At 35.2% G+C, this 24880-nt stretch overlaps 1 protein-coding gene across 1 annotated transcript in view; it reads right to left on the bottom strand.

The window, feature by feature from the left end:
* LOC105390919 (semaphorin-5B) overlaps window positions 1-9205 on the bottom strand; it is a 51478-nt gene extending 42273 nt beyond the window's left edge. Inside the window, exons 1-2 of the mRNA XM_048621982.1 lie at window positions 8727-9205; window positions 459-572 (exon numbers count right to left, since the gene is read on the bottom strand). Of these exons, the coding sequence (XP_048477939.1) occupies window positions 459-558 (100 nt within the window). The 5' untranslated portion in view covers window positions 559-572; window positions 8727-9205. The remainder of the gene's footprint in view (window positions 1-458; window positions 573-8726) is intronic.
* Between the last annotated feature and the right edge of the window lie 15675 nt (window positions 9206-24880).

Below are 24880 nucleotides of genomic sequence, written 5' to 3'. Positions count from 1 at the left end.
ATTAATCACGTGAGGCTCAAAGGGGGAGGGAGGGGGTACGGAAAACCTCACGAAACACTACGAGGGGGGAGGGGGGGATCTCGTTGGACATCACGTGTATTAATTTTTTGTCCAAAAACCGCTAGGTATTTCTGAACCGAAATTTTGAACGGCGCAAAAATTTGAACTTTTTTTAGTATGACCTTGATTGACTCGCCCGCCGTTGCTAAGCAACGACTCCCCGCGCGCCGCGAAAGACCGCCCTGAGTCGTTGCAATTTTCGTTATATTTTTTCTAGTCAAAAATAGCCTTTACATAGACTTCCAAAAAATACACGTGATCCATGGGGGGGAGGGGGGGTTAATCCCAAACCTCACCAAATATCACCAAGGGGGAGGGGGGGGTCAAAAAATTAGAAAAACGACCTCACGTGATTAATGGACGGCCCCCTAGCATAATAAAATGATTAAATTAGTTACCTTGCTTGTTAATTATCCTGAAGTCGTCTTCAGGCATTTCAGCTTTACTGAGGGTGCTGAGGAGTATGAGCGCCGCTACCTGACACACGTTGGGCCACATGGTGAGGGGCTAATCTGGAACAACAGACAATTCTTGTAATTAAAAGCGTTAAAATTCATCGGCAAATTTTTGAGAGGCTGCTGGACGGAGCCAGCAGTGGACTGCTATAGGCTGCTGATGATGATAATGAATGGGCAAATGTGTTGTGTGAGCGAATCTCAAAAGCGGCACGACTTAGGTAATATTTATAAAACGTGATATTTGATTTGTTTCATAATATGATGGGTTTACGCGGAAATTTACCTACGTATGCGACGAAGCTCGCGAGAAAAATCATGGAATTTATAGTTATAATATGGCAATTAAGTGTATTGTAATAGTAATATGCTATAGGTATTGTATTTTTAACAAGAAATATTGTGTTGTAATTTATGTAGGTTAGGTAACATGCATGTCTAGGATGTAAAATATCGAATTACTAGAAATAGTCTAGACAATGAAGTCAGCATTATTTCTAAATAACATTTTATTGGATTAAACTATTAGCATTACCAGCCATATAATAAATAGATAGGCTATGAAAATTTTATAAATAAGAAAACACATAAAATTTTATCCCAGAATCCGTACAGAGAAATAGGGAATCCTATTAAGGCGATAGATAGGCTAGCTCGCCATGTAGAATTTATAAAGTAAACGTGGGATATAAATAAATACTTTAACAGTATTAGAAACTTCCATTTCCTTTGATGGTATTAGTTTAGAAAACTGGGAGACTTGCTGGCCACACCTCGCGCGCGAGTCACCGCGACCAATGTCTAGTTTCGGATGGAATATCTACTATATAAATTATTCTAGGTACTATTATTTTCAATACAATGGCAAAACAAGGATACAATAATTTGATTAACAATAAAATATTTGATTTGAAAAACAACTTGTCAAACTGAGGAAAAGTTATAATACATCATGTAAATTAATTCATAGATTTTGAACGGCTAGGTCTTTAGGCCATAGGGATATAGTTTTCATTTAAGTATCGTTATCGTACCTATCGGTTTAACTAAAAACGTGTCTTTAATTTTTAACCTGGATTCAATTTCTATCTTTGTATGGTAAATAATGTGGCAACTCGCACTTAAACAGTACAGTAGTTAAAAGCCATTAAAGAAAATATCACATTTCGTAACAAAGGGAAGCAAAATCACTTAGCCTACTTCAAACGGCGTTCTGCGACATAAAAGTAAGCCTTTTTTATGGTGTGAAGGACCTTGTCAGGAAAAACAAGGACCAAGAACAATATGTTTTCTTGTATTTTTTTAAGAAAAAATCTGTCCCGGCCCTCGATCGAACTCGAAGCCCTGGCCACAGTCAGAGACTAACCACTATGTCATCAATATAGGACCTCTACATCAATGGTTACCTCCATCATAACCCAAGATACGTCCACTGCTGCCTCTCCCAATATTACTTTACATTACCTATCAGACAGAGTAACAGTCCATTAAAATAATAATTTTTCATCCGCAGAATAATGAGCACTAAACGAAACTGGTTTAGCACTTAACTACTTCCTACTTTAAACTAGTCAGCAGTATGTATGGTGTCACCGAACCCGTGCCCAAAACATTAAAGATTACAATCATACTGAATAAATTAAACGTTACATAATAAATGTGTGTTTGGTCTTCATCACATTTATTCTCTAGATGTTGATAAACTCCAAAGAGTATACGAAATAAGTAAAGTTAGGTTATCTACTGAACGATAAGGTAATCGAGATACATGTACATATTAGAAAAATATGTTCAATTTAATAATCGGATACTGTTTTTAATTAGTGAACATTTAATTAGGGAAATGGGAATTTGACCGGACATATACTTGTAATACGCTATTTTGAATAATTTTGATCAGCCGCCTAGGACCTTTTGACAACAGATACTCGTATCGCATATAATAATGATAGATTTGAACAACAAAACACCGCAAACGTTACGCACTCTAATTATATTCTACATTTCAAACAAGCCGACCGACATCGACTGCTAAACTGATCAATATTAGGTTAATTAAGGCTGTAATGGCATAGCAAAGTAGTTATAAAAAAAAATGGCAAATAAACTAAGCTATATCTGAATGTCCTTTGTGGACATGTGGAAATCAAAAATGTTATATAAAATTAACAAGTTACAAAAGGCGGTATTGTCATTTAAAGCGATCTCTGCCAGACAACCTTTGGATAGATGGAATAAGACATTGAGATGAGAAATAAACCATGCCACAATATCTATGATCCTGGATATGGGAGGACTATAGGTAAAAGTATAATGATAAGTTGGAAATATTCAATGTTGAAGTGAAACCAGTTCAATAAACCTCGGACTATTTGATAAAAGATAAAAATGGTTCAAGTGCTTCTTATTTGACCTAAATAGTTTATGATGTGTACAAATAAATTTCTTATTTATTTTATAATATTTGCTGTAGATTTCGATGCTATATCGTTAGATAAGCGGCGATTAAGTGCCCATAAGTTGTGTACATTAACGAAGAAACGATAATATTTAGTTATAAATAGTACTTAGACTTACACTACAGGTGTATTACTATACTTTCGATAAAAAGTTGAAGTCCTTTCAGTATAAAATATATCAAACCAGTTTATTATAGGGACAAATGATCACCTTGGAAGCATCATCACCATCATCATCATCGTCACCCTTATTTATACCTTAGGGTCGAGGATAGAGTGTTTACTGTTTAGTGTGGCCGTGCTTGGGCTATGTCCTTAGTAAGTAAGCAATACTTCAAAATTAAATTGATAAGAAATCCAACAAATTGGCCTGAATTGATATCACTATGTTTAATGTACACTTATAATAAAATATGTTACGACGTAGTAAATCCTTAACTGATAACATGGGACGCACCCACTCGATACAACAACATAATTACTTTACAATTTTATTATTACAGTCGTGCACAAAAGTCTAGTTTTACCCCGTATTTAAAAAAGAAATAGAATTATACTCTGGTAGAGATTGCTTTAAACAATAAGACCGCCTTTTTTGTACTATTTTATATATGTATAAGTTGTGAAATTGTAATGTTTTCTTTAATGGTGCAAAATACAGAGTATTCTATTCTATTCTATTATAGGACTTCATAAAACTGCGAACAACTAAGTAAAAAAATCGAGTAACATTTATTTTTATATTTCGGGGGTTAATATTGTGTAGTAGGTATTTGTATTTAGTTACAATAATCTCCCGAGATTTATGGAGTCCTTCGTCAAGTCGCGCGCCTTAGACTCGCGCGCCGCGCGCGAGTTGCCCCTCCCGTATTTACCTACTTTTTTTGTCGTCAACTCGCTCGACTGTGAAAATATGTAGAGTCAGCCACAAAAGTTATAATTTATTATGCTATTTATGCTTAAGGTAACTACTTAAAATGTATAGGGTATTTTATAGGACTTTACCTTAAAATAAAACACAATATCCTTTCGGAGATGTATAATTTAAGATATAATATTCTAATAATAATCAACAACAAAAAATTGGCTTATTACTTATCAATATAAATTCACTAATATTTTTATAATCTTATATAACAAAGCAAATAAAAATAAACAATAATATCACAATATGTGAGAGAAACATTGCACTTACAATCAAACTAAATTATTTAAAACAAAATATATGAAATTAAGGCTAAAATTATCAATAGGCAACTAAAAAAAGCATTTGGCTAATAATTACTTAGGTACTAATGAAATCAGTCTTACATGTAGGAACTACAAATCACAGTTTTAATTGTTATAAATGATTTTTATAACAAACGTTACTAAGTAAAACTATCATAAATATTAAAAAATCACAAGATTAAAAGTTCGATACATAAAGCAACACTTATATTTCCACTGATAAGTTGGTTAATTGTGAAGGTAATATGTTCGTCCATATTGCAGGTTTCCTTTAATTTGGTAGTTATATTAGACCCTTTTAAGTACAAAGTTTTATAATAATGATCTTCTTCTTGTAAAATGGTCAAAAAATGTGCAATGCTTATAGGATTAGTATTGATTTTTTTGTTTATAGTAGAATGCCCTGTAGAATGTATTTTAATACCCTGGGTTGGCAGAAATAGTTAAGTATTATGTTTTCACAGTTGTCTGATTTATTTGTGTAGGTTTTTATAATATTTATGTAAGTAGTATTTATATATGTATATATGTATTATTATATGTAGGGACATGTATAAAATCATATATATACTATTGTACTATAGTTATGCATATTTTGTAGGTAGTTTTAAGTAAGATTAAGATATACTGATAGGCTAATTTGTTATTGTTTTATTGTGCTATTAATTGATTGAAAGCGTTAATGTCCTCTTCTCCCAACCTAACAAGGGTTGGCTGGAAGAAATTGCTTTTTGGCAATAAGCCCGTCTTTGTACATTGTTAGTTTTCTTTAATGTTCTTCACCTTTTATTAATTGTAACTTTATAATGTACAATAAAGTGTTTATAAATAAATGCCAGCTCTCGACCATGTTTGTAGTGCGATGAAGCATATTATTACCAGATCATTTGTCAATTCGTTTGCATCTGACCGTACTTTACATGTACTTTACATGGGCACGCGAGTTGATGATATAAAAAAACAGTAGATGCCAACTCGCGCGGCGCGCGACTCTAAGGCGCGCGACTTGACGAAGGACTCGATTTATGTCTATGTCCATCCCCATAGATTTGTTAAAAAAACATGCAGTTAAAGCGTAAGATTTTTTGATAAAAAAGACAAGTATGTTTATAGATATCCTGTTTAATTATGAATATTATTAAAACAGGTTTCTGTTTTAATATACTAGTTAAATGTGATATTAGACGCAAATGCGTTTAAAATACTGAATAATATCTCAAGGTGTCATTATGAATAACGACTTCGCCTCATCAAATTCCAAGGTCGCCTGTCACATCACTGACACAAAAAACTATAATATCTATTTCTTTTCTATTTGGTTTATGTCAATAACTAACGTGTTTAATGTCCTACCTAATGGCATTATATGTGCATCACATTCAATCTGTTACCTATCGATCAATAAACTATTATTAGATATTATAACGTATAAAACAAAACAAAGTCGACTTTCGAACGCAACCATACACACCGGTAGTAAAAGAAAATTTACTCAGAAACAAACAGTGCTACGTGCCTCCACACATGCATTCAGGAGGGTTACTCTATACTGACGAAAAACAAACGAACGAACTGTTGTGAAATTGACACGTTTTAATAAAATGATATAGGGTATCGAGCTCGCGCAGCAGCGGCAGCGCTCCGAAACTTATTTTTTCCTCATATAGAATGACCCCCAGGTTCAGGGCACTGACGATATTCTAGCTACATGTAAACAGTGTGTAAGAACAATGAGACATCTCTCTCGAATGTAGCTCAGCGGCACAACACGCCACTGTTTCTCGGAATACGGATCGAAAACCGCTGTCGTATTCAAATTGTAAACTCAAGGTTAGGGTTCGAGACTAGTTGGACTTTTTATTTATATTTATAGGTATGTATCTGGCAGGGTGTAAATGTGAATTGGAGATAACCCAGCAAGTGTAGTCACTAAGTTACTCTCCACTCGACCCAATTATAGCACATTTTGCCTTATGTGGCAATTGGTAGGTTGCTGCATGAAGGTAGAAAGCGAAAAAAAAACCTTATCCTAATCATCATAATGTAACATGAATCAAATTTATCAATCTTATCTAAATTGATTCGGAGATTGTATAGTTTATCACGATCAGATATTTTATACGAGAATACGCTTTATGTGTATTATTGATAGATTATGGAAATGAAATCATTAGCCTACTTAATTAATTTATACATATTATTAAATTAGTATGCATTATACAGCTATATGCTTGTGCATTTTACTCATTCATAAACGGCGATACGGTTCGCGACCTATCATATATTATTACAAAATATACAGCGACAAACGGATGGCTCGCTTGCAAGTCACCTCTGAGTACCCCTAGGGGGATTATGTACCTACCTATGTATGTCATATCCTTACATGATTATTTGAATTTGGAGTGTTGAGTTAGTAAAGCTTCTTAACGTTAACTATACAATCTGAGTCTCGGGTCGGGATAGTCGGGATCAAATCAGGTTTTTAGTTTTAGCGACCTTATTATTAGTACCCTTCCAAAACGAGCTGATCAAAAAGTTCCGTGTTCAAAACAATCCATAACAACTTTTCTTGGCAATGTGACCTGACCTCTGCGCGCCAATGTAAAAACAAACGATCTCAGGGACAATGAATGATTTATGACCTAGGGGAATATAATACGAGTAAATAATAATGGAGTTTAAAGAAGTATCAAGCGGGTTTTCGTGACCTAGCCTAAGTAACCTATTAGTTTTAGTAGTCTTTTATAAATGGATTTGCTGAATACATGACAAGGACTTTGTAATAAATCTTTGGTAAGTAGGTCGTCTTATCTCTTAAAAAAGCAGTTAGCTATAAGTACAACATAAAATTAAATTATCTAGATTTACCCCAGCAACATACAGAGAAGAACAAATTCATGATAAGGGTGACTTTGAACTGGCAAAATAAAGAAATTGTAATACAACGGCATGCACTACTCAGGGATAAATTTTAGCAAAAAGCAATGGGCTACTTAACAGATAACATCTTCCACTATTAGGTATTATGGTAGGTTAGATACCTACATAAAATAATCATGTACAGTGCTTGCACATAGTACTGATAAGTGTGCTTCCCATAGAAATATAGGCTATTAACATTATTTTTGCCTAAGAAAGTAAACAGTTATCTCTAAAACTGGTTTTCTCATAGAACACTTAATAATTTCTAACCTTTTAAGCTATATTGACTGAGCTATCATCTTACAACATGTAATAAATAAGTAATACCATTGAGTATGTGTGGTCATAATGTGCACAACTGTTATACAAATATTGACATAGACACTTAAAAATGTTTGACTAGTCCGCCGCTCATGTAAGTAAAATATACATTTTTAAAACCTATTAGGATGAAATGGGACAGAGACATTTGAATTGTCCAGTTTCATTATTGTGCGCTGCAGGTCATACTTCTCTGCTTAGATTAACTATATACCTACTAACAAGATCAAGTATCAGTGCAAAAGAAACACCTCGACAAATAACACCCAGCTTCTACCAATGATTTCTTATTTTGAATTGATTTGTGACTTTATTTGTTGGTATTGGCACAATGGTTGTCATATGGTTGAACATAAACCGTTTGACAGTGAAGAAAATAAGGACAGTAATTTTGCTTTCTTAATGGATGTGACAAACCATCTTGTATATATATTGTTAGTCTAAGGTTGTGATACTTGTTATTCACATGTATGTCATTGTTCAAAAACCAATCACTGCAGGCACCCCTTTATTAAATTGTCCACATCTAAATGTTCTTTGGTTCAGATACTGAATGCAAATATCTTCATTGTTACCAAGATTTGCATAAACAATGGCACTGACAATTTACAAAAATTAAGCTTGATGACAGTGTTAAGACTTTGTCACAATGAAAATGGTAATAAACTAATTACTTACTTTAATATTTATGTAATACCTAATTTACTGCATCTTCTATTATAAAAAAAATGGTTGAATATTTAATTATAATTTTTTTGTTGTAGAGATTCAAAATCTCCCTTTTAAATACAGTTTTAAAACTTAAAATATTTAAGCTTATCCTAATGAATAGTTACATATTCCTGAGAAAGGTGAATACTCCAAGGTATGCAAAGTGTGCCTACAGCATTAATAATTCCCATCAACCTGTCCTTCTAAGCAGATTTGTGTACCCGACCTCCTTGTAGGATACCTACATTACCTAGGTAGGACCTCCTGCTGTTATCTCCACCAAGCAGGTTTCTAAATTGCACCTAAATAAGTTTGAGTGGGCTAACATTGCACACAGCCTACACAATATCAATTTCGCAAACCATGAAACCACTCTCTTGATGTCATAATTTTTATGAATACCCAAGTACCCCAATATTCCTAAATAGGCAAATAATTATCAGGTAGAAACCTCCAATAATTGACAACAGGATGTTTCTGAACTGTTGAAATCAATTCCAAGCCTCGAGCCTACATCAGAGCCCAGAGCACTGTTACGAAATAAAACATGAAACTTTTTACTTACCATAAAAGTAGTGGGTGAAGTCGCAACAAATTTCTTGTTTCGACAATGCGAAAGAGGTCCATTCTCATTTCATGTGGAGATCCAGTTTAGTCCATCCATTGTTTAATTCATCTTTTTTGTTGCAGATCGCAGGTAGGTATGGATGGTAAAACTTTTTGTGTACAATCACTGTTTATTTGTTGACACTGAGCGAGGTTATTGCCGTTGCTTGAACCTTCAACATCTGGACTTTCTTTACAATACACAAGTTTCACTTTGCACTTGATAATTTTGTAAATAACACTTTACTCAATGTTCACTTTAATTTTAATAATCGGGCACTGAACAAACTCCTAAACTCCGAATCGAGGAATAAAAGCAAAGTTGTGGTGCTGGCTGGCGGGATCGGAATAAAAAAACAGAAAACACAAAACAGGCAACCGCGACGCAACAGTGTGCGTGAATTGAATGAACGCGAGATCCGCGCGCTTGTGGGTTGCCAGTAAAACACTTAAAATCCACCGACTAGTTAGAGATGTATGTAAGTAGGTATGTAACGTAATATTTTGTGATAGGCTATCTATTCTGTAATTATTGTAATGCATCGAATAATTTTCAAGCACATACAAAAAAAAATACAATAGTAAAAGGCTTTATACTAATTGGAATAATAGATAACATAGATTGCCTGTAAGAGATTGCTCTCAGCGATAAGGCCGCCTATTGTACATTAGTTCTAGTCTATAAGTATGTTTTTTTGTATGCCTGATTTATGTGGTGTTCAATAAAGCAATATTCTATTCTATTCTATTCTAACATTGTCGGAGCCAAAAATAAAAATGTTAAACCATCGGCATCTTGAGGATCATTGTATTCGTGATTCGTGACCCATAAAGCACATCATTGTGATTATTTGTGATGGATTGTCATTTCTGAAGATTACTCTAAGTTCCATACATTTCTCCGCTGGTTGGAATCAGGGAAAAGTTAATTTGATTGATGTTAAAGGCTCTGTGCTCATTTTCAACTTGAAAATAAAGTTTTTGCGAGGTCGGTTAAAAGTATACCTAAATAACAACATACAAAACTAAAGTATTCTTCCTGAAGTAGGTACAATGATAAATCTAATAATCAGTGGCGGATTTACCTATAGGCCAAAAAGGCCAGTGCCTAGGGCGGCAGATTTCAAGGGGCGGCAAATTTAGCTAATTTTTTTAAACAGTTTTTTTTTATAATTTATTTATTTATTTATTTATTTATTTATTTAGGAAAAATAACAGAAATAGATCACAGAGAGTAATATGCAGACGGATATAAAATAAATGCTTAAATCTACTTCCTTGAACATTTTTCTCAGGGATATAATATTATAATACTTTATTTGGTGACACTTTAGAATTAATTTAGTAGATATAAAAATATTTATGACTAAAATTAAGCATGCAATTTATTAAAAGGGAAAATAAATCATGCATCCTAATTATTATACATTATAAAATTATTGTCTAATTAAATTAAATTAAATTAAATTGAAAATTGAAAATTCTACAATATTATATATAATTTTGAAAATCTATATCTATAGTATTTTTAGTAAGTACCTACTATATTATTTACTAGGCTTCGCATTTTGAGTATCATCCAGTATACATCTTATTTGATTTTTGAATTTCAATTTACTCATAGTGAATAAGTCAACTGGGTGGAGTACTTTATTATACGTCTCACACATCTGTCTCAGAGGTGCTCGACTACCGCTGTTGGTCCGCGCGGCGTCCAGGGAGAACAAGGCCTTGGATCGCGATGGTCGCGAGGGTGCTCTGTAGTGTATGTGTTCCAGTAAGGCGGGACAGTCGTAGAGGTTGTTACATACATTGTAGAGAGTCATTGCGTCCAGTAAAGTCCGTCTATCACTAAGTCGCTGCAGTTTGTAGAGAGCTAGGAGATCAGCGTAACGCCCTCGGGAGTGTGTCAGCCTGAAATGTAGAGCCTTGACAAACCTTTTTTGAATACTTTCAAGTTTATTTGAATGAACTGCATAGTGTGGGTTCCACACAACTGATGCAAAGTCAAATTGGGATCGTATTAATGACTGGTATAGTGTTATGTATGTGGAAACTTGCTTGAAAGGTTTTGAAATTCTCAGCACGAACCCAAGCATTTGATAAGCTTTCTTACAAATATGTTCTATATGTTCGTTAAATGTGAGTTTCTCGTCGAACATAACCCCGAGGTCTCGCACTATACTGACTTTATTTACATTCACCCCTCCGATATTGTAGGTGTAGTTTGTTTTAATGCGTTTTCTAGTGAAAGAGATTTGTTGGCATTTTTCGTACGCCAGTTGTAACTTATGTTGTGTACAGAACTCGTTAAACCTATTTAAGTCCTCCTGGATAAGAGTACAGTCATTTTCATCTTTAACAATTCTAAATATTTTTAAGTCGTCCGCAAACGATAGTATGCTAGAGTTATGGAAACACTCGTTTATTTCGTTTATAAAGAGCAAATATTGTAGAGGCCCTAATATAGAGCCTTGAACTACTCCAGAAGATACCAATTTCTTCTCTGAGCAATAACCATTTATGGTTATAATTTGGAATCTATTCTCTATGTATGACGCGAACCATTTCAGCAGATTGCCTTTTATTCCGTTGTAAGATAGTTTTTCTAGTAGTAACATATGGTCAACTTTATCGAACGCTTTACGGAAGTCCGTATAGATGGCGTCTACTTGAAGACCGTCGTCTAATGCTTTGAATAGGTAAGTAGAATAAAGTAATAGATTCGTACCTACAGATTTCTTTTTCATAAAACCATGCTGCTGTTGGTTGATATGCGATTGAACCAGAGGGTATAGAGCATCGTGGACCATAGATTCACATAGTTTGGGGATGGTAGAAATATTAGATATGGGTCTATAATTGGGTATTTCAGCTTTGGGACCGGATTTATGAATTGGGGTAACGTGTGCTATTTTCCATCTATGTGGGAATGAGCCTTCTGTTATGCATTTGTTAAAAATTAGGTAGAGGGGGTAAGCCACTTCAGAGAAAACATTTTTTAAAAATAATGCACTTATTCCGTCTGGGCCTGGGCCCTTGTTAACATCTAAGTTTTTTAATGCAATCTCGACTTTATGTAGATGTAGGTGTAGTGTGGTTATGTTGTCAGCCAGCGGGTTAGATGGAAGACTATCCAAATCAAGCTGGTTCATAGTATTTGTAGGTTCGAATACGGATGAAAAGAATGTTCCAAACATCTCAGCTATCTGTTCTGGATCGCTGGATGAACTGTCTCCGAGTGACATAGTACTAGGATACCCCGAGCTATTTTTCTTGAGTGATTTTACGTACTGCCAGAAGCTTTTGATGGTTTTTGGTATAGCTAGTTCCGTATCCAAAATATACGCTCGAGAGCAGTCCGCAAGAAGCAGCTTGCATCTAGTACGAAGGAGGGAGTACTCAGCGTAGTCTGATAATGATTGGTAAGTCTTCCATCTTTTCCACAATTTAAGCTTTCGCTTCAATGAAGATTTAAGTGCTGGGGAAAACCACTTCGGGTATTTTGCCTGGGTGTTCCTTTTTAATGGTACATTATTATTTAAAATTTCATATAAAATTTCATAAAACTTATCCACGGATTGGGAAGCTGACATGTTTTTTAATGTGTTATCCCAATCGATAGTTTGGAGCTGTTCACGAATTGACGGGTAATCTGCTTTGTAAAAATTATACTTAGACACATATTTAGACGGAATAGTTTTCTGTGCTGATCGTTCCATGTTAAACTCAATCGGAGGGTGGTGAGGCCCGGATCGGGACAGCTCCACTCCAGATCTAACACATTTACAAGGAATGTTGCATAGCAGTAAATCAAGGATACGCCCATTTCCATTCAAACAACTATTGTACTGATAGAGTTTCATTAGTGTGAGAGTATTAGTAAGTAATTTATGAATTTCGTTAGTTGGCTGAGATGGATGAAGAGCTCTATCTGTATTATTAGGAATCCACTCAAGGTCTGGGATATTGAAATCGCCTACCATACAGTATGTAAATTCTGGGTATGATGAGTATACATTTTGAATTTTATTTAGTATTTTTTCGTATACATGTGTCCTTGATTTGGGTGGTATGTAATTAACCGATAAAAGAAGAGTGGAGCCTTGCTGTGTCGGTAGAGTGATGATTATGTCCTCATTAATTGAGTCCTCCAAGTCAAATCTTCTAGTAGCTGATATAGACTTCTTAATAGCGACAAATATTCCACCTCCGTCTAGTTTAGTCGTTAGTGATAAATCACGGTCTCTACGATAAATATTGTACCTATCGTCTACTAACTCAGAGTCATATATCCCTAATCGCAACCATGTTTCAGTGATAATAATAATGTCAAAGTCCGTATTCAATATTGAAAGTCTTAAGTCGGCCAACTTGCTACGTAAACCACCACAGTTTTGGTAATAAATATTTAAATTGTTTATTCTATTGAAAATTTACTTAGTACAGGTACATGTGTATATTTTGTTTGTTTGTAGGACATAAGAAAGTATAATGGATGGCACTCATATTTGAATTTACTAACTATTTTTATTTGGTATATTACAGTATGAGCAGAGTAGTGGTATAGGGACACATAATAGTATATGCGAGCCAATTGCATGAAATACAAAGTAACCGATATTAAGAAAATGTACAATACTAGTCAGAGTTTGAGCAAATCCTCCGAGTTACGGATCGTTACGACTCGTGAATCATCCGTCTTACGCATAAGGATGGTAGCGTTTTTAATCCAAACGAACTTGTAGTTTTTTTCCTTCTTAGCTTTACGGGCCTCGGCGTACAAGATTTTGTTTTTCAGCGTTAGGTGTTCTTTAATATAGATATTCTGGTCGTGCGCTCGGCTTTCAGAAGCTGCTAGTCCACTCGTAGGTGTACCTCCCATTGCCTTTTGTAATTGCGCTACGGTGAGTCCTCTGCGCACTCTTGCTGCTGCTAGGACGTCGTTACGAACGTGCCTTGTAGCGAGTTGCACAATTATATTTTTAGGGCGATCAGATTTTGCGTTGTGGGCCACCCTGTGCACGTCCTTAACTTGCGTGGGGGGTATAGGGTAGCCAATAACTGCACCGATTGATTCTATAACGTGCATTAGATTCTCACCCTTTCGTTCAGGGACATTTTGTATTTCTATGTTAGCGTTGCGGGACCTTTGCTCTAACTCCTCCACATGACTTTTAAGAGATTGTACGTCATTGCGAAGTGTGTCATTCTCACTGGAGAGTTTTTCATTGGCCGTTACCAGGGCCGCCACAGTAGATTCCATTTGTATGAAGTTTGACTCCCATGTAGCGACTGTCTCAGATATTTTGGACCATTTGTTATTAATATCCGCGCGCAGGTCTTCTATCATTAGTTTTACGGTGTCAAAGTTTTTGTTCATGAGTACTATGATACTATTTCCATCTAGATTGACGATTGAAGACATGGGTTCATTGACTTTGTTTAGGACAATAGGGCTATTAAGTTTGTCTTGAGCTTTCCTTTGTTTACATGACGGACATTTCCATTTTCCCTTATTCATGGGCAATATTTTCTTGAAGTCTACTTCTAGTAGTCCAATACAATGGTAATGGTGTGTATTTGAACATGCGTTACATTTCAGAACTTCTTCGGGTTTAACTTGTGTTTTACACTCAAAACAGTTCATATTTAGTTTTTAGTTTTGCAAAAGAAAAAGCAATATACTGCCTTGGCAAACTTTTATTATCGGCTTTTTGGCCCTCTATTGGTTTAGCCTTGTATCAGGTACTCTTCTTATAATTGTACTTATACAACTGTACATAGTCCATATATAAATGAACAATTAATAAACGCACTGTAATATATACTGAGGTATACTTTTGTATTTATGTGACCATAAAATTTTCAAAAATTCTAATAGCGTTTCAATAAAAATAAAATAATAAACTCGTAACACAGGATCTTCGGAGCCTAGCACAAGCACCATCTCTCCACAACTTCGTGTACCTAATATTGTTTTATTACCATGTAGATCGGCTCGTTTCCGTGTTAGAGAAATGGCAAAAGGTCTACCACACGAGTTAAACGAGAAGTTTTCTTTTCCAACTAAAATGAGTGAATTGTTACCATCGACTCTAACGGAAAAAGCCATTTCGTTAAAAAAAAATATCATAATAATATAGAATCAGATTTAGTTAACGAATGCCTACACTTTCAATGCCACGTTTCTTCTGAAAGAATTTAAACCAGATTCTGGATTATTACAAAGTCTATCTTTTTTACTGAAAAAACATAATTTGGAGCATATTTATCAAAACTTTTGTCAAAACTGATATAGCATTTCGCATGACATGGTGCACACCGGTGACAAATTTTCTTGCCTAAAACGGGGTAAATACTATCTAAGATCTACTTTAAGACAAGAAAAACTTAATAATCTATTTTGTGCATAGTCAGAACTCTTGAAAAAGATTTGATATGACAGTGTACTTAATTTATAATTTTGCAAAATTAAAATCGCCGAAGAAAATAAGTAATGTAAAATTATTTGAACTTATTGTCTGTCACCATTAACTAATTGTTACATATTTTAATAGAAATTGATTGTATTTTTTTTAAACTGTTAAGTGCAATAAACATATTTAACAAAAACAATGTTTCATAAGAGTTGTTAGGGTTAGAGAATGAGCCGTTACAGAGGTTTTAAGTCTTTAAAGCGCTTTAAAGTCGGTTTTTTTTTGTTTTGAGTTTAACAGTCTATATATATAAACCTGTTTATATCAAAATTAAACTTTCAGTACATAGCGGGTTGCAAAAATAATCTAGTCAATGACAGAAATATATAATTAAGTTCACGATCATCTAATAACAGGATTTATTTATTTAACTAAATTAATTTATTTGGGTCGCTTATTAATTTAACATACAGTTACCTATGTATAATTACCTACATGCATAATAAATCTTTTCGATTACTTTGCTCATCTTAATCTTAATTTAACTTAAATTTTCAGTTTGAATAGTTATGCGCGGTCCTTGGCAATAGCTTATGGTGCGGCGTGTTACCTTGTTAGAATGTGAACTATTCACCTATTTATTTATAGAAATCAGCTCCTGTTTATGACGTAAGTTGCATTGTGACGGGATGCTAAGCTGATGGTATGCTGATGCTGGTGCTTGAGTCTGCACTTATTTTTTATTATTTTTTTGTTTGTACTTTTTATCTTGTGTTAAAAGAAACAGCTGTATCTGACCTAAATGTATACTACAGTTTAAAATGTAAATCCTATTAGTGGCCTTATTATAACTAGCTATAAATATATTTATAACAACTTGTAACGCTGTTGGATTTAAATAAATAAATAAAAAATAAAAAAAAACTATTGAATTTCAAAAGTCAGTAGGGGCGGCAAAAATTTAATGGCCTACGGGCGGCAAATTTGTAAATCCGCCACTGCTAATAATAATATACACTACACATAAATCTATCTACACTACAGGTTACATACAATAAATGAAGCACTTCAATGGCTAAGGTATGAAAATTACGTTTGTGATGAGAGGTGGCTTAATCTACACAGGTCATAGGTAGGACACTAAGGACGCAATTTTGAAACCAAAAACCTTAACAAATTACAAGCAAAAAAAAATGATTTAGCTTCTTAACTTACAATTTTTTTCAAACAAATAACGAGAATACTGCGAAATCTCTTAATTACTGGCAACATTTATCATCTGTCACTTCCTATACGCATCAGGCCGGCACGCACACATGCATCCTAGTGCTGTGATTGGTTGAAAAGCCGTCTTCACGTACACCTCTCCGCCCGCGCACCAACGTCCTTGCGGCCACCGACACCGCTTGGTAGGCTTGCATCTTGTAGGCAAAGGCAAAGGTACTTTTATGAATCTGCCTACGGAAATAAAGTCTTGATAAGCCGACGCCTAGAAAAGGTTGAGTTCGGTAGAGTTGGGCTGGGCTTATAGGTACTACTGCTAATAAAGACTCGGGTTTGAATCGCGGATATGAATCCATGAGAACCTAGTTCTGCAAGGATTTTTACCCACTTTTGGCCTTTCAGTTTGTCAACACATTACCTACTTACTTACATACGACACTTATACCTACTACATAAGCACAGAGTGTCCAGTAAAGAGTGGACCGATGGAAAACTGTTCATACCATTGACATATAAGAACTTTTACAATAAGTATTTTTAATTATCGACCTAGGGTCTAGGGGTGATGAGTAATTTTGAGATCCCATTCCCTATTTTTACAACTAAACTTTTTATGTCGGGCTTTACAGTCAAAACAAATAGACATCAGTACAGTAACCTTACGTAACTTTACCTAATATTTTTTTTTGTTTTTGTAATTTGGATCACCTTGGTCTATCTATCTACCTATCCTACTATTACTACTAACAAAAAAGTTAGAAAGTCAGCGACAAATCTAAGCCACCATTTGTCAAGTTCATTGCGGACCATTATCATTATCGTAACTATAGATTGGCAAGTTGCTTGGCGACCCTCCTTGCGGGGTGAAAGACGCGGAGGGGACGAGGTACCCAAGACGACAGCGGGTAGCGGGAGGGTAGCGGTGAAGGGCAACGCGTGCACTGCATGTCATTGTTACGGCAGTCTCGGCCGCGCAGCCGAGGCGGCCACATGTCTTATATAGTCTGTCATAATTTGAGTGTGACCCACATGAGATCATTGATCCTGAGACCATTAGTCTTAGGATGAGTGTTGAGGCCTTTTTAATATTATCATTATATTATTATTAGGTAGGTATCTATAATTCGTCAACAAAATAACGTTAAAAACAACAAATCGTTTAATGTCTCAATATAGGGGCTTCTTGTAGAACAGCGTACCGGATCAGTCATGCTACGCGGCTATAGGTTGGTACTGAACAGTCAGATACGAAAAAGTAAACAACAAAGACGAATAGTCCATATGACAGTGCGTCAGTTGTCAGTTCTTGTAACTAGGAAAGCAACCAAAATTTATGTGATTTAATGAAAGTAATTAATGAGCAAAACACAGAGAAAAATTACAAAATTGATGAAATTTTGAAAGAAAATGGTCATATCGTGCTTCGCCTACCCCCATACCACCCGGAATTGGGTACACTACAGATTTCCGAATTACTTTTTTACGAATATGAAAATAACGATTTTTATAATTACGAATTTCATAGTTCCAAATAATTCACAATCCCGAATTTTTAGTTTCCGAATAGCGAAAATCACGAATAGTATAATAAACGAAATTTCAAACAACAGATTTATTAAAATAACGAAAGTCAATTTTCCGAATATTATTATTTCGATGTTTCCAAAGTACGACTTTTTATTATATCGAATTGTGAAAATTACGAATTCCGAAGTTTTAGTATTCCGAAAATACGAATTCCGCAATGTTTCTTAGTGAATAGTCAGTGTTTATTAACAGCATAATCCGTATACAAACAAAAATAAATAAGCTATATTATATGAAACGCTCCGCTCCGCTCCGCTTTGTTTTTCGATATCTATGTGCGTGCACCTAACACGCTCCTCCTCGCTTTGCTCGTCGTCGCACCTATCTTTAGGTTTAGGTCCTAAGCTTTTTAAGATGAAACACCGTAAAAATCCGAGCAATTGTATTGTTCGGATGTTCTGTAACTTAACAACAAGTACTAAAAATAGTTTACTATTTAACAAAACTTGACAAACTTTGTTTACTCTATATTTGAAACGCTCCGCTCCGCTTCGCTGCGCTCCGCTTTGTTTTTCGATATCTATGTGCACCTAACACGCTCCTCCTCGCTTTGCTCGTCGTCGCACCTATCTTTAGGTTTAGGTTCTAAAGTTTTAAAGACGTTTATGCGTTTTTGTCAAAACCACGAATTATCATATTTCCGATCGGGATTTTAAATTTTCGTGATTATAATAAATCGGTATTTTATTTTTCGTATATTAAAGTAATCGTATTTTTTAACGTTCGTATATTTAACAATCGTAATAATAAATATTCGTGATTTTAATATTCGAAATTATAATTTTCGTGATTTTTATAATTCGGTATTTAAAAAAATCGGTATTGCAATATTTCGTAAATTACATATTCGGTGTTATCAAATTCGGAAAAAAGTTTTTCGGAATATTTGGGTGTTCCCCCCGGAATTAAATCCTATTGAACTTGTGTGGTGGTACGTGAAAGGCGAGCTCGCAAGAACGTCGATTGACTCTAACTTAGATAAAGAGATAAAAGAGATAAAAGACAGAGTTGCTTTTCTCTAATTATTCGCCTGAAAAGTGGAGAAATTGTGACGACCATGTCATAAAAAATTAAGACGAATATTATAAATCTGATAGAGTATTTGACGATGTATTGGACAGGTATGTTATTGTTTATTTATAATTTAATGTAAATTAAACATAAAATATTATAGGTGTACACTGAACTAATATGACTGGCGTACTCTAGTACATTATACTTCAAAGTAGGTACATAATGTTTTTTGGTTTTTGTCTTAGATTTATAATTGAAGTTAATGAAAACGATGATGAAGATGAGGATGACGACGACGATGAACAAGTTCAAACAGAGAGTGAACATGAAAGTGACATGGAAATTGATTTATAAAATAAAACACTTTTACATAAATAAATTCAAATTGGTAGATATTCTGAAGGTAAACATCCAAATTTTAATGCTGTCAAACTATAAATTTTAAGCTAAATATGACATTTACGGGAACACTCATAGAATAACATTTTACTTACGTCGGAAATAGTTACAAGCTATCGCGAGATTAATCCGGGCACACTTTTCTACGTGTGTAGCATGTCGTGCTACCTCGCCCCCGCCACTTCTTTCACCCCGCAAGGAGGGTCGCCAAGTAACTTGCCACATTATATACTCGCGTTCGTTCTTTTAAAGTTCATTTTAAATCAAAAGGTACCTAAACGTTGGTAAGTAAGTACATACTACCCATGTACAAAACCAAAGATCATGACATGAATGAAGAATCAATGGAATCTCTTGATGTACCTATATCTAAGAAATCAATTATGAGTACTTAATTTAATAAAAGCATCGATGCATCGATATAAAAATATTTTTTTTTACTTACGCAAAAATAAATATAATTTATCAAACAAATTTTTTCTACATATTTTAGAGACATATTTTAGCACTGCCATTGTAGTTCGTCTCATGAACGTAGAATAATTCAATAACAACCTCCAATTATTATGTGAAAGTGGATTGCGCAACCTAACTCACCTACTCTCAAATAACGCATACAGGCATGATAATCATAATGGTTGTCTTGTATTGTTTGTTTAAGTGCTTACCGATGTGATAGACAAATATAATTAGGTACTTACGTAGTACCTAGGTAGGTACCGATTTGAGTTAGGTTCTAAAGAGTTAGGTGAACTAAGCACAGTTCGAAACAAACAACTTGATTGTTCCTGAAGTTGGCTTCAATTACACTTTTGTGCTTTGTAAAATTAACCAATAGCCAATCTTTGAAAAAAAATAAAAGGTGTATATTTGCTGACAAACTTCAGAACTACTAATTTGTTTGAACCGAACTGTTGTACAGTTGTACTAGAGCTAGTTTTTCAGTAGCATACCATGAATTTTAACTAAGTGTTTGTATAATTTCATTTTAATAACCACCACGCTTTTTAACAGGCAGTGTATTGCATATTGCGTATATAGGTACTATGTACCTACCTACGGTTTCTTAGCAGTCATGGTGATGAATGATGATGTTTGGGCGAGAAACTAAGAAATAGTTCCAAACTGGCCCTTTCTAATCTTCCCGACTTTCCGACTGATTAGATAACAGAAAGCTGTTATTTATCCCTTTAAATTTATTACACGGCCGATAATTTCCAATTAGTAGCTGGTTAATACTGTAATTAAATTAAAAGTTTACAAACATGGTCATCCTAAATGCTGCACATTAAAACTGATTTGTGATTCCGATAGGCCAGGAGCGGGTCGGCCAAGTCCGTTATTAATAATGAAATGTTTAATAAGGAACTAGGCGGTATGTTTCACTTTGTCTTGTAAGTATAGAACAATAGAACGTATAAAGTTGCGGGCCAATCGTCGATTTGGACAAATTGTGATCTGTTCACGGCTTCTAGTGAGGATACTCAAGTCCTACATAATATATGTAGTTAAGTACCTACCTTAGGTTGTAAGGATCCCCTTTCCTATCTAGCAATAAATACTGCCTATAATAATAGATGTTACCTACCGAGGCTGAAAGAAACTTTCTAATGGTAAAATAAAACAAAATATTTTCTACTTATTCATCCACTTCTTTATTACATCACTTTTTCAAACATAAAAACGTACTTACCTATAAATGTACTTACTTCACCTTATCCGTTTAGGAGTAAGTAATTTGATGCTATTGTTACTGGAACTTTTTAATTGCTCATGAGTGTATTAGTGTACTTCGATAATTCTCAGCACATTGGTGGTAAACATACAGAGCGAAGTGGTACAACCGGGTGCATTTGAGCGACGGCGGCGACGGCGGCGGCGGTCCGCTCGATATGGTATCGCAGCGGCTTTCTACCGTTTCTCCCGTGCTTCTGTTCGCGTCGCCGTTGACGCGGGCTGCGGGCGCGCGGGACCGTGTGGTTTGAACTGCGGGTAAATATGTGGCTATATAGAATGGGGAAGAAAACCAAGTGAAACTTTGGCCGCACCAGCGAGTGTGCCAATTACATTGTTAGGGAAAAAAAATGGCGACTAAACCAACCGATTAGCTTTTATTTTTTCTCCCCATTGCTCCGACGCAGGAGTGCCATAATGCCCAGAATGTGAGATACTTGAATGTAAATATATGTAGATTCCAGTTTCATGCTGGAACTTGGTGATCTTAATTTTAAATCTATCATTATAAATTTTCATTAAAATAACTTAATTATTATACTTCTTGGAGTACTTACTAGCTGTCCCGCGAGCTTCGCTTCCCCCTAAAAAGTTTTCCCGTGGGAATTCCGGGATAAATAGTAGCATATGTTCTTTGTCAGGGTCTAGAACTCTAGACTATATGTATAAGTATACCATATTTCATTCAAATCCGTCCAGTAGTTTCGGCGTGAAAGAGTAACATTCAGACAGACAGAGACAGTTACTTTCGCATTTATAATGTTAGTTAGGATAGGATTAGTATTTTGTAAATTGTAAGGTTTTACTTGTCTACACACCTGTACATTTTTCATAAAAAATAAGGTTCTTCTCCACCGTAAAATCTGTAACAAAGTTTTACATGAAATAGTTTCATAAATCATTTAGAGATGGAGTGGGTCAAAACACAGGTCCCGATGAAACAATATCCAACTGCTTTATTACTTGTTAGGCTATGTGGGATAAGCTTTATGTTCTAGAAACGAATCATTTATAAATGGAAGTGAATGAATATGACAGAAACCTGGCTTTACGCGGCTTTACCCACTGCTACTGTATATGTCGCAGGCATCTGGTTTAATCTCCTGTTTGATTGAACCACTAGCCCGTTCATTGGATGGCGCTATTCAGTTGTATGACTAAAGGACAACTCGTCAAGTCGTTGATTGTAACGTTCGACGTCTTGACTGAACGTCATTCAGCAGAGTCGTTGAATGGGATATAGTATAGCAACTTTGTAATGTCTGGTTAGGGTGAACATGACCAGACAAGAGTCAACAAAAAGACTATGTTACAAAGCTCTTATCTCACAAATTAACTAAACAATAACAATAAACGTACCTTTATATTGTTGTTAAAATTATCCAGTTACGCCACAATTTTTTCTTTGAAACTATCCGCCCGCGGCGTAATAATAGGTAAATCCATGTTGTCACACTATTTTAACACAAATAACGCATTTTAAAGCTAATTTATTTGCAAAAAACTAACAATATAGGTGCTTTTGTGTCAGCTGTTAGCTGTTAGACGCCATATTTGTTTTATTCACCACCTGACTGATTTTAAGTCAGCTAACTAGTTGGACGTTTTGTGACGCTTGTGCAATCAACGTTCGGCCTAGTCATACAACTAAGCAGCGTCATCCAATGAACGGGCTAGCGGTTCAATCAAACAGGAGATTAAACCAGATGCCTGCGACATATATATAAGTAAGTACATACATAGTACATAGTAGGTATACATAACCATTAAGTTAATCCATGGCTATAGGTACTTATATAAGTCGAAAGGATGACTCGGGGGATTATTCCGAATAACTTGGGTTCTACGACTTCTTCAACTTAGTTTTTTACCGAGAACTCCATTCTAGTAGGTATTGCAGCTATGGCCTGCTGTTGCTTCTGACAACTTGATGCTGTAAGCTTTCATGATTTGACAAGGTGACAACATGCTGGCTTCTACACAACTTTACAAATTATTCAAGTAAGTACATATTGCTATACGTTTTCTATTAAGTAATTTCGCCCGGAGGCATAATCTGACGTATCAATCGACGGGTAATTATCAACATGGCTGACTAGGTAGTTTTTAATACACCCCCTAGATGAGTGATTTATACTCTGCTCAAACATCGATTAGAACGATGACTAGGAGGGAGCACTCTAGCTTATGAAAAACTTAGTTTCGGGGCGTTGCTGCCCTAACCTCCACTCTATCTCATAGTATTAGACGTAGGTACCCATTGCATGACACCTCTTTTTCGTTCGTTAGCTAAGCTGGAGTGACCTTTTAGGAAGCTTGGGTGTTGATATGATCGATAGATTGCTATTAGTAGTTTACAGATTGGTTCTCTGTAATCACCGTTTAATTCAAGGTTAGTAAGTACCTAACTGGTAGCTTAGGTAAGTATTCACCACACAAGAACTTGGTACTTAATCATGATCACATACTGTAAGTACAATGTACCTACTTAACTTAGTTTATTTTCAACAAATAATGAAGTACTCACATAATACACTCACGGGCAATGAAAAGGTTCCACTGAGAAAAACACCATATTTCTTCTAAACCGAAAAGTCTAGCTTAAGGCTGTCACTAAAGCTGGAAGAAAATCAGAATCTGTCAAATCTAGTGAGGGGGGGTTGAGGTATGCGGGGCGTTCTACGGACAATGACATGAAATTTTAACATAGTACTCGAAAACATAAAAGTGAAGACATGCCACTTTGTTAAAAATATACTAAGTAAGTAATATTGTTTTGTGATCCGAAAATATTTATTTTTATTTGAAAGTATTTTTAATATTTAATAATTAATTATATATAAAGTCGTACCCGTGCCGATATTTATACAGAAAAAAAAAACAAAAAAAAAAACACGCACTCACGCCTTGTACTAATGTACTCCCTTGCGGGGTAGGCAGAGGTGCATTGCTGCACCCACTTTTCGCCAGAGTGGTATGTTAGTCCCAATGTAATAGGGGGCGGGCCTATTGCCATTTTACGGGCACATCCAAGACCTGAGAACAAATATCTGTGATTAAACAAATATCTGCCCCAGCCGGGGATCGAACCCGGGACCATCGGCTCAGTAGTCAGGGTCACTAACCACTACGCCACTATATTTATACAGGTTGTTGCAAAAAGGGTTTAATACTATGCCGAAACCTACGTGTGCAGCATGTTATTGATGTTATTTCTAAGCCAGGAAATGAAATCAGAATGTAAAAAAATCGTGAAAATATTATCAGAGTTTAATAGTTCAGGGTGTTGTATTAAACTCTGCCCCCGTGTAATAAAAAAGTATAGTTAGCCGAAAGGGCGTTACTCAGGCGTCACTCTGAAAAACTTTTATCCTACGTAATTTTTTATATTCATGAAAAAAACGCTTCTTCATATAATTTTTTTTTGGTCACGTGACCTTTTAGTTAGACGACCTGTTTTTTTTGGTGTTTCAAAAGCAGAACAGTAGTTTGCAGAACTCTGCATATACAGGGTGTCACAAAAGGTTACGTAGCTGGCAAAGGGATATGGGGAGGTCACCAGAAAAATAATAACATGTAAGTACCCCCGCAAGGGAGTACATTAGTACAAGGCGAGAGTGTGCATTTTTTTTTTAAGTACTTATGTGTATTTGGGATATGATAGAAATAATATTTTTGTTCCTTAAAAACCAAAAAATTTACACCTTGCTGCGCTCTTTTGCTCACTGTAAGTACA

The sequence above is a fragment of the Plutella xylostella genome, chromosome 7, assembly GCF_932276165.1.
Source record: "Plutella xylostella chromosome 7, ilPluXylo3.1, whole genome shotgun sequence".
In the NCBI taxonomy this organism is placed as follows: Eukaryota; Metazoa; Arthropoda; class Insecta; order Lepidoptera; family Plutellidae; genus Plutella; species Plutella xylostella.
The sequence above is the reverse complement of the archived record's forward strand: the minus strand, read 5'-3'. Positions and strand labels throughout refer to the sequence as shown.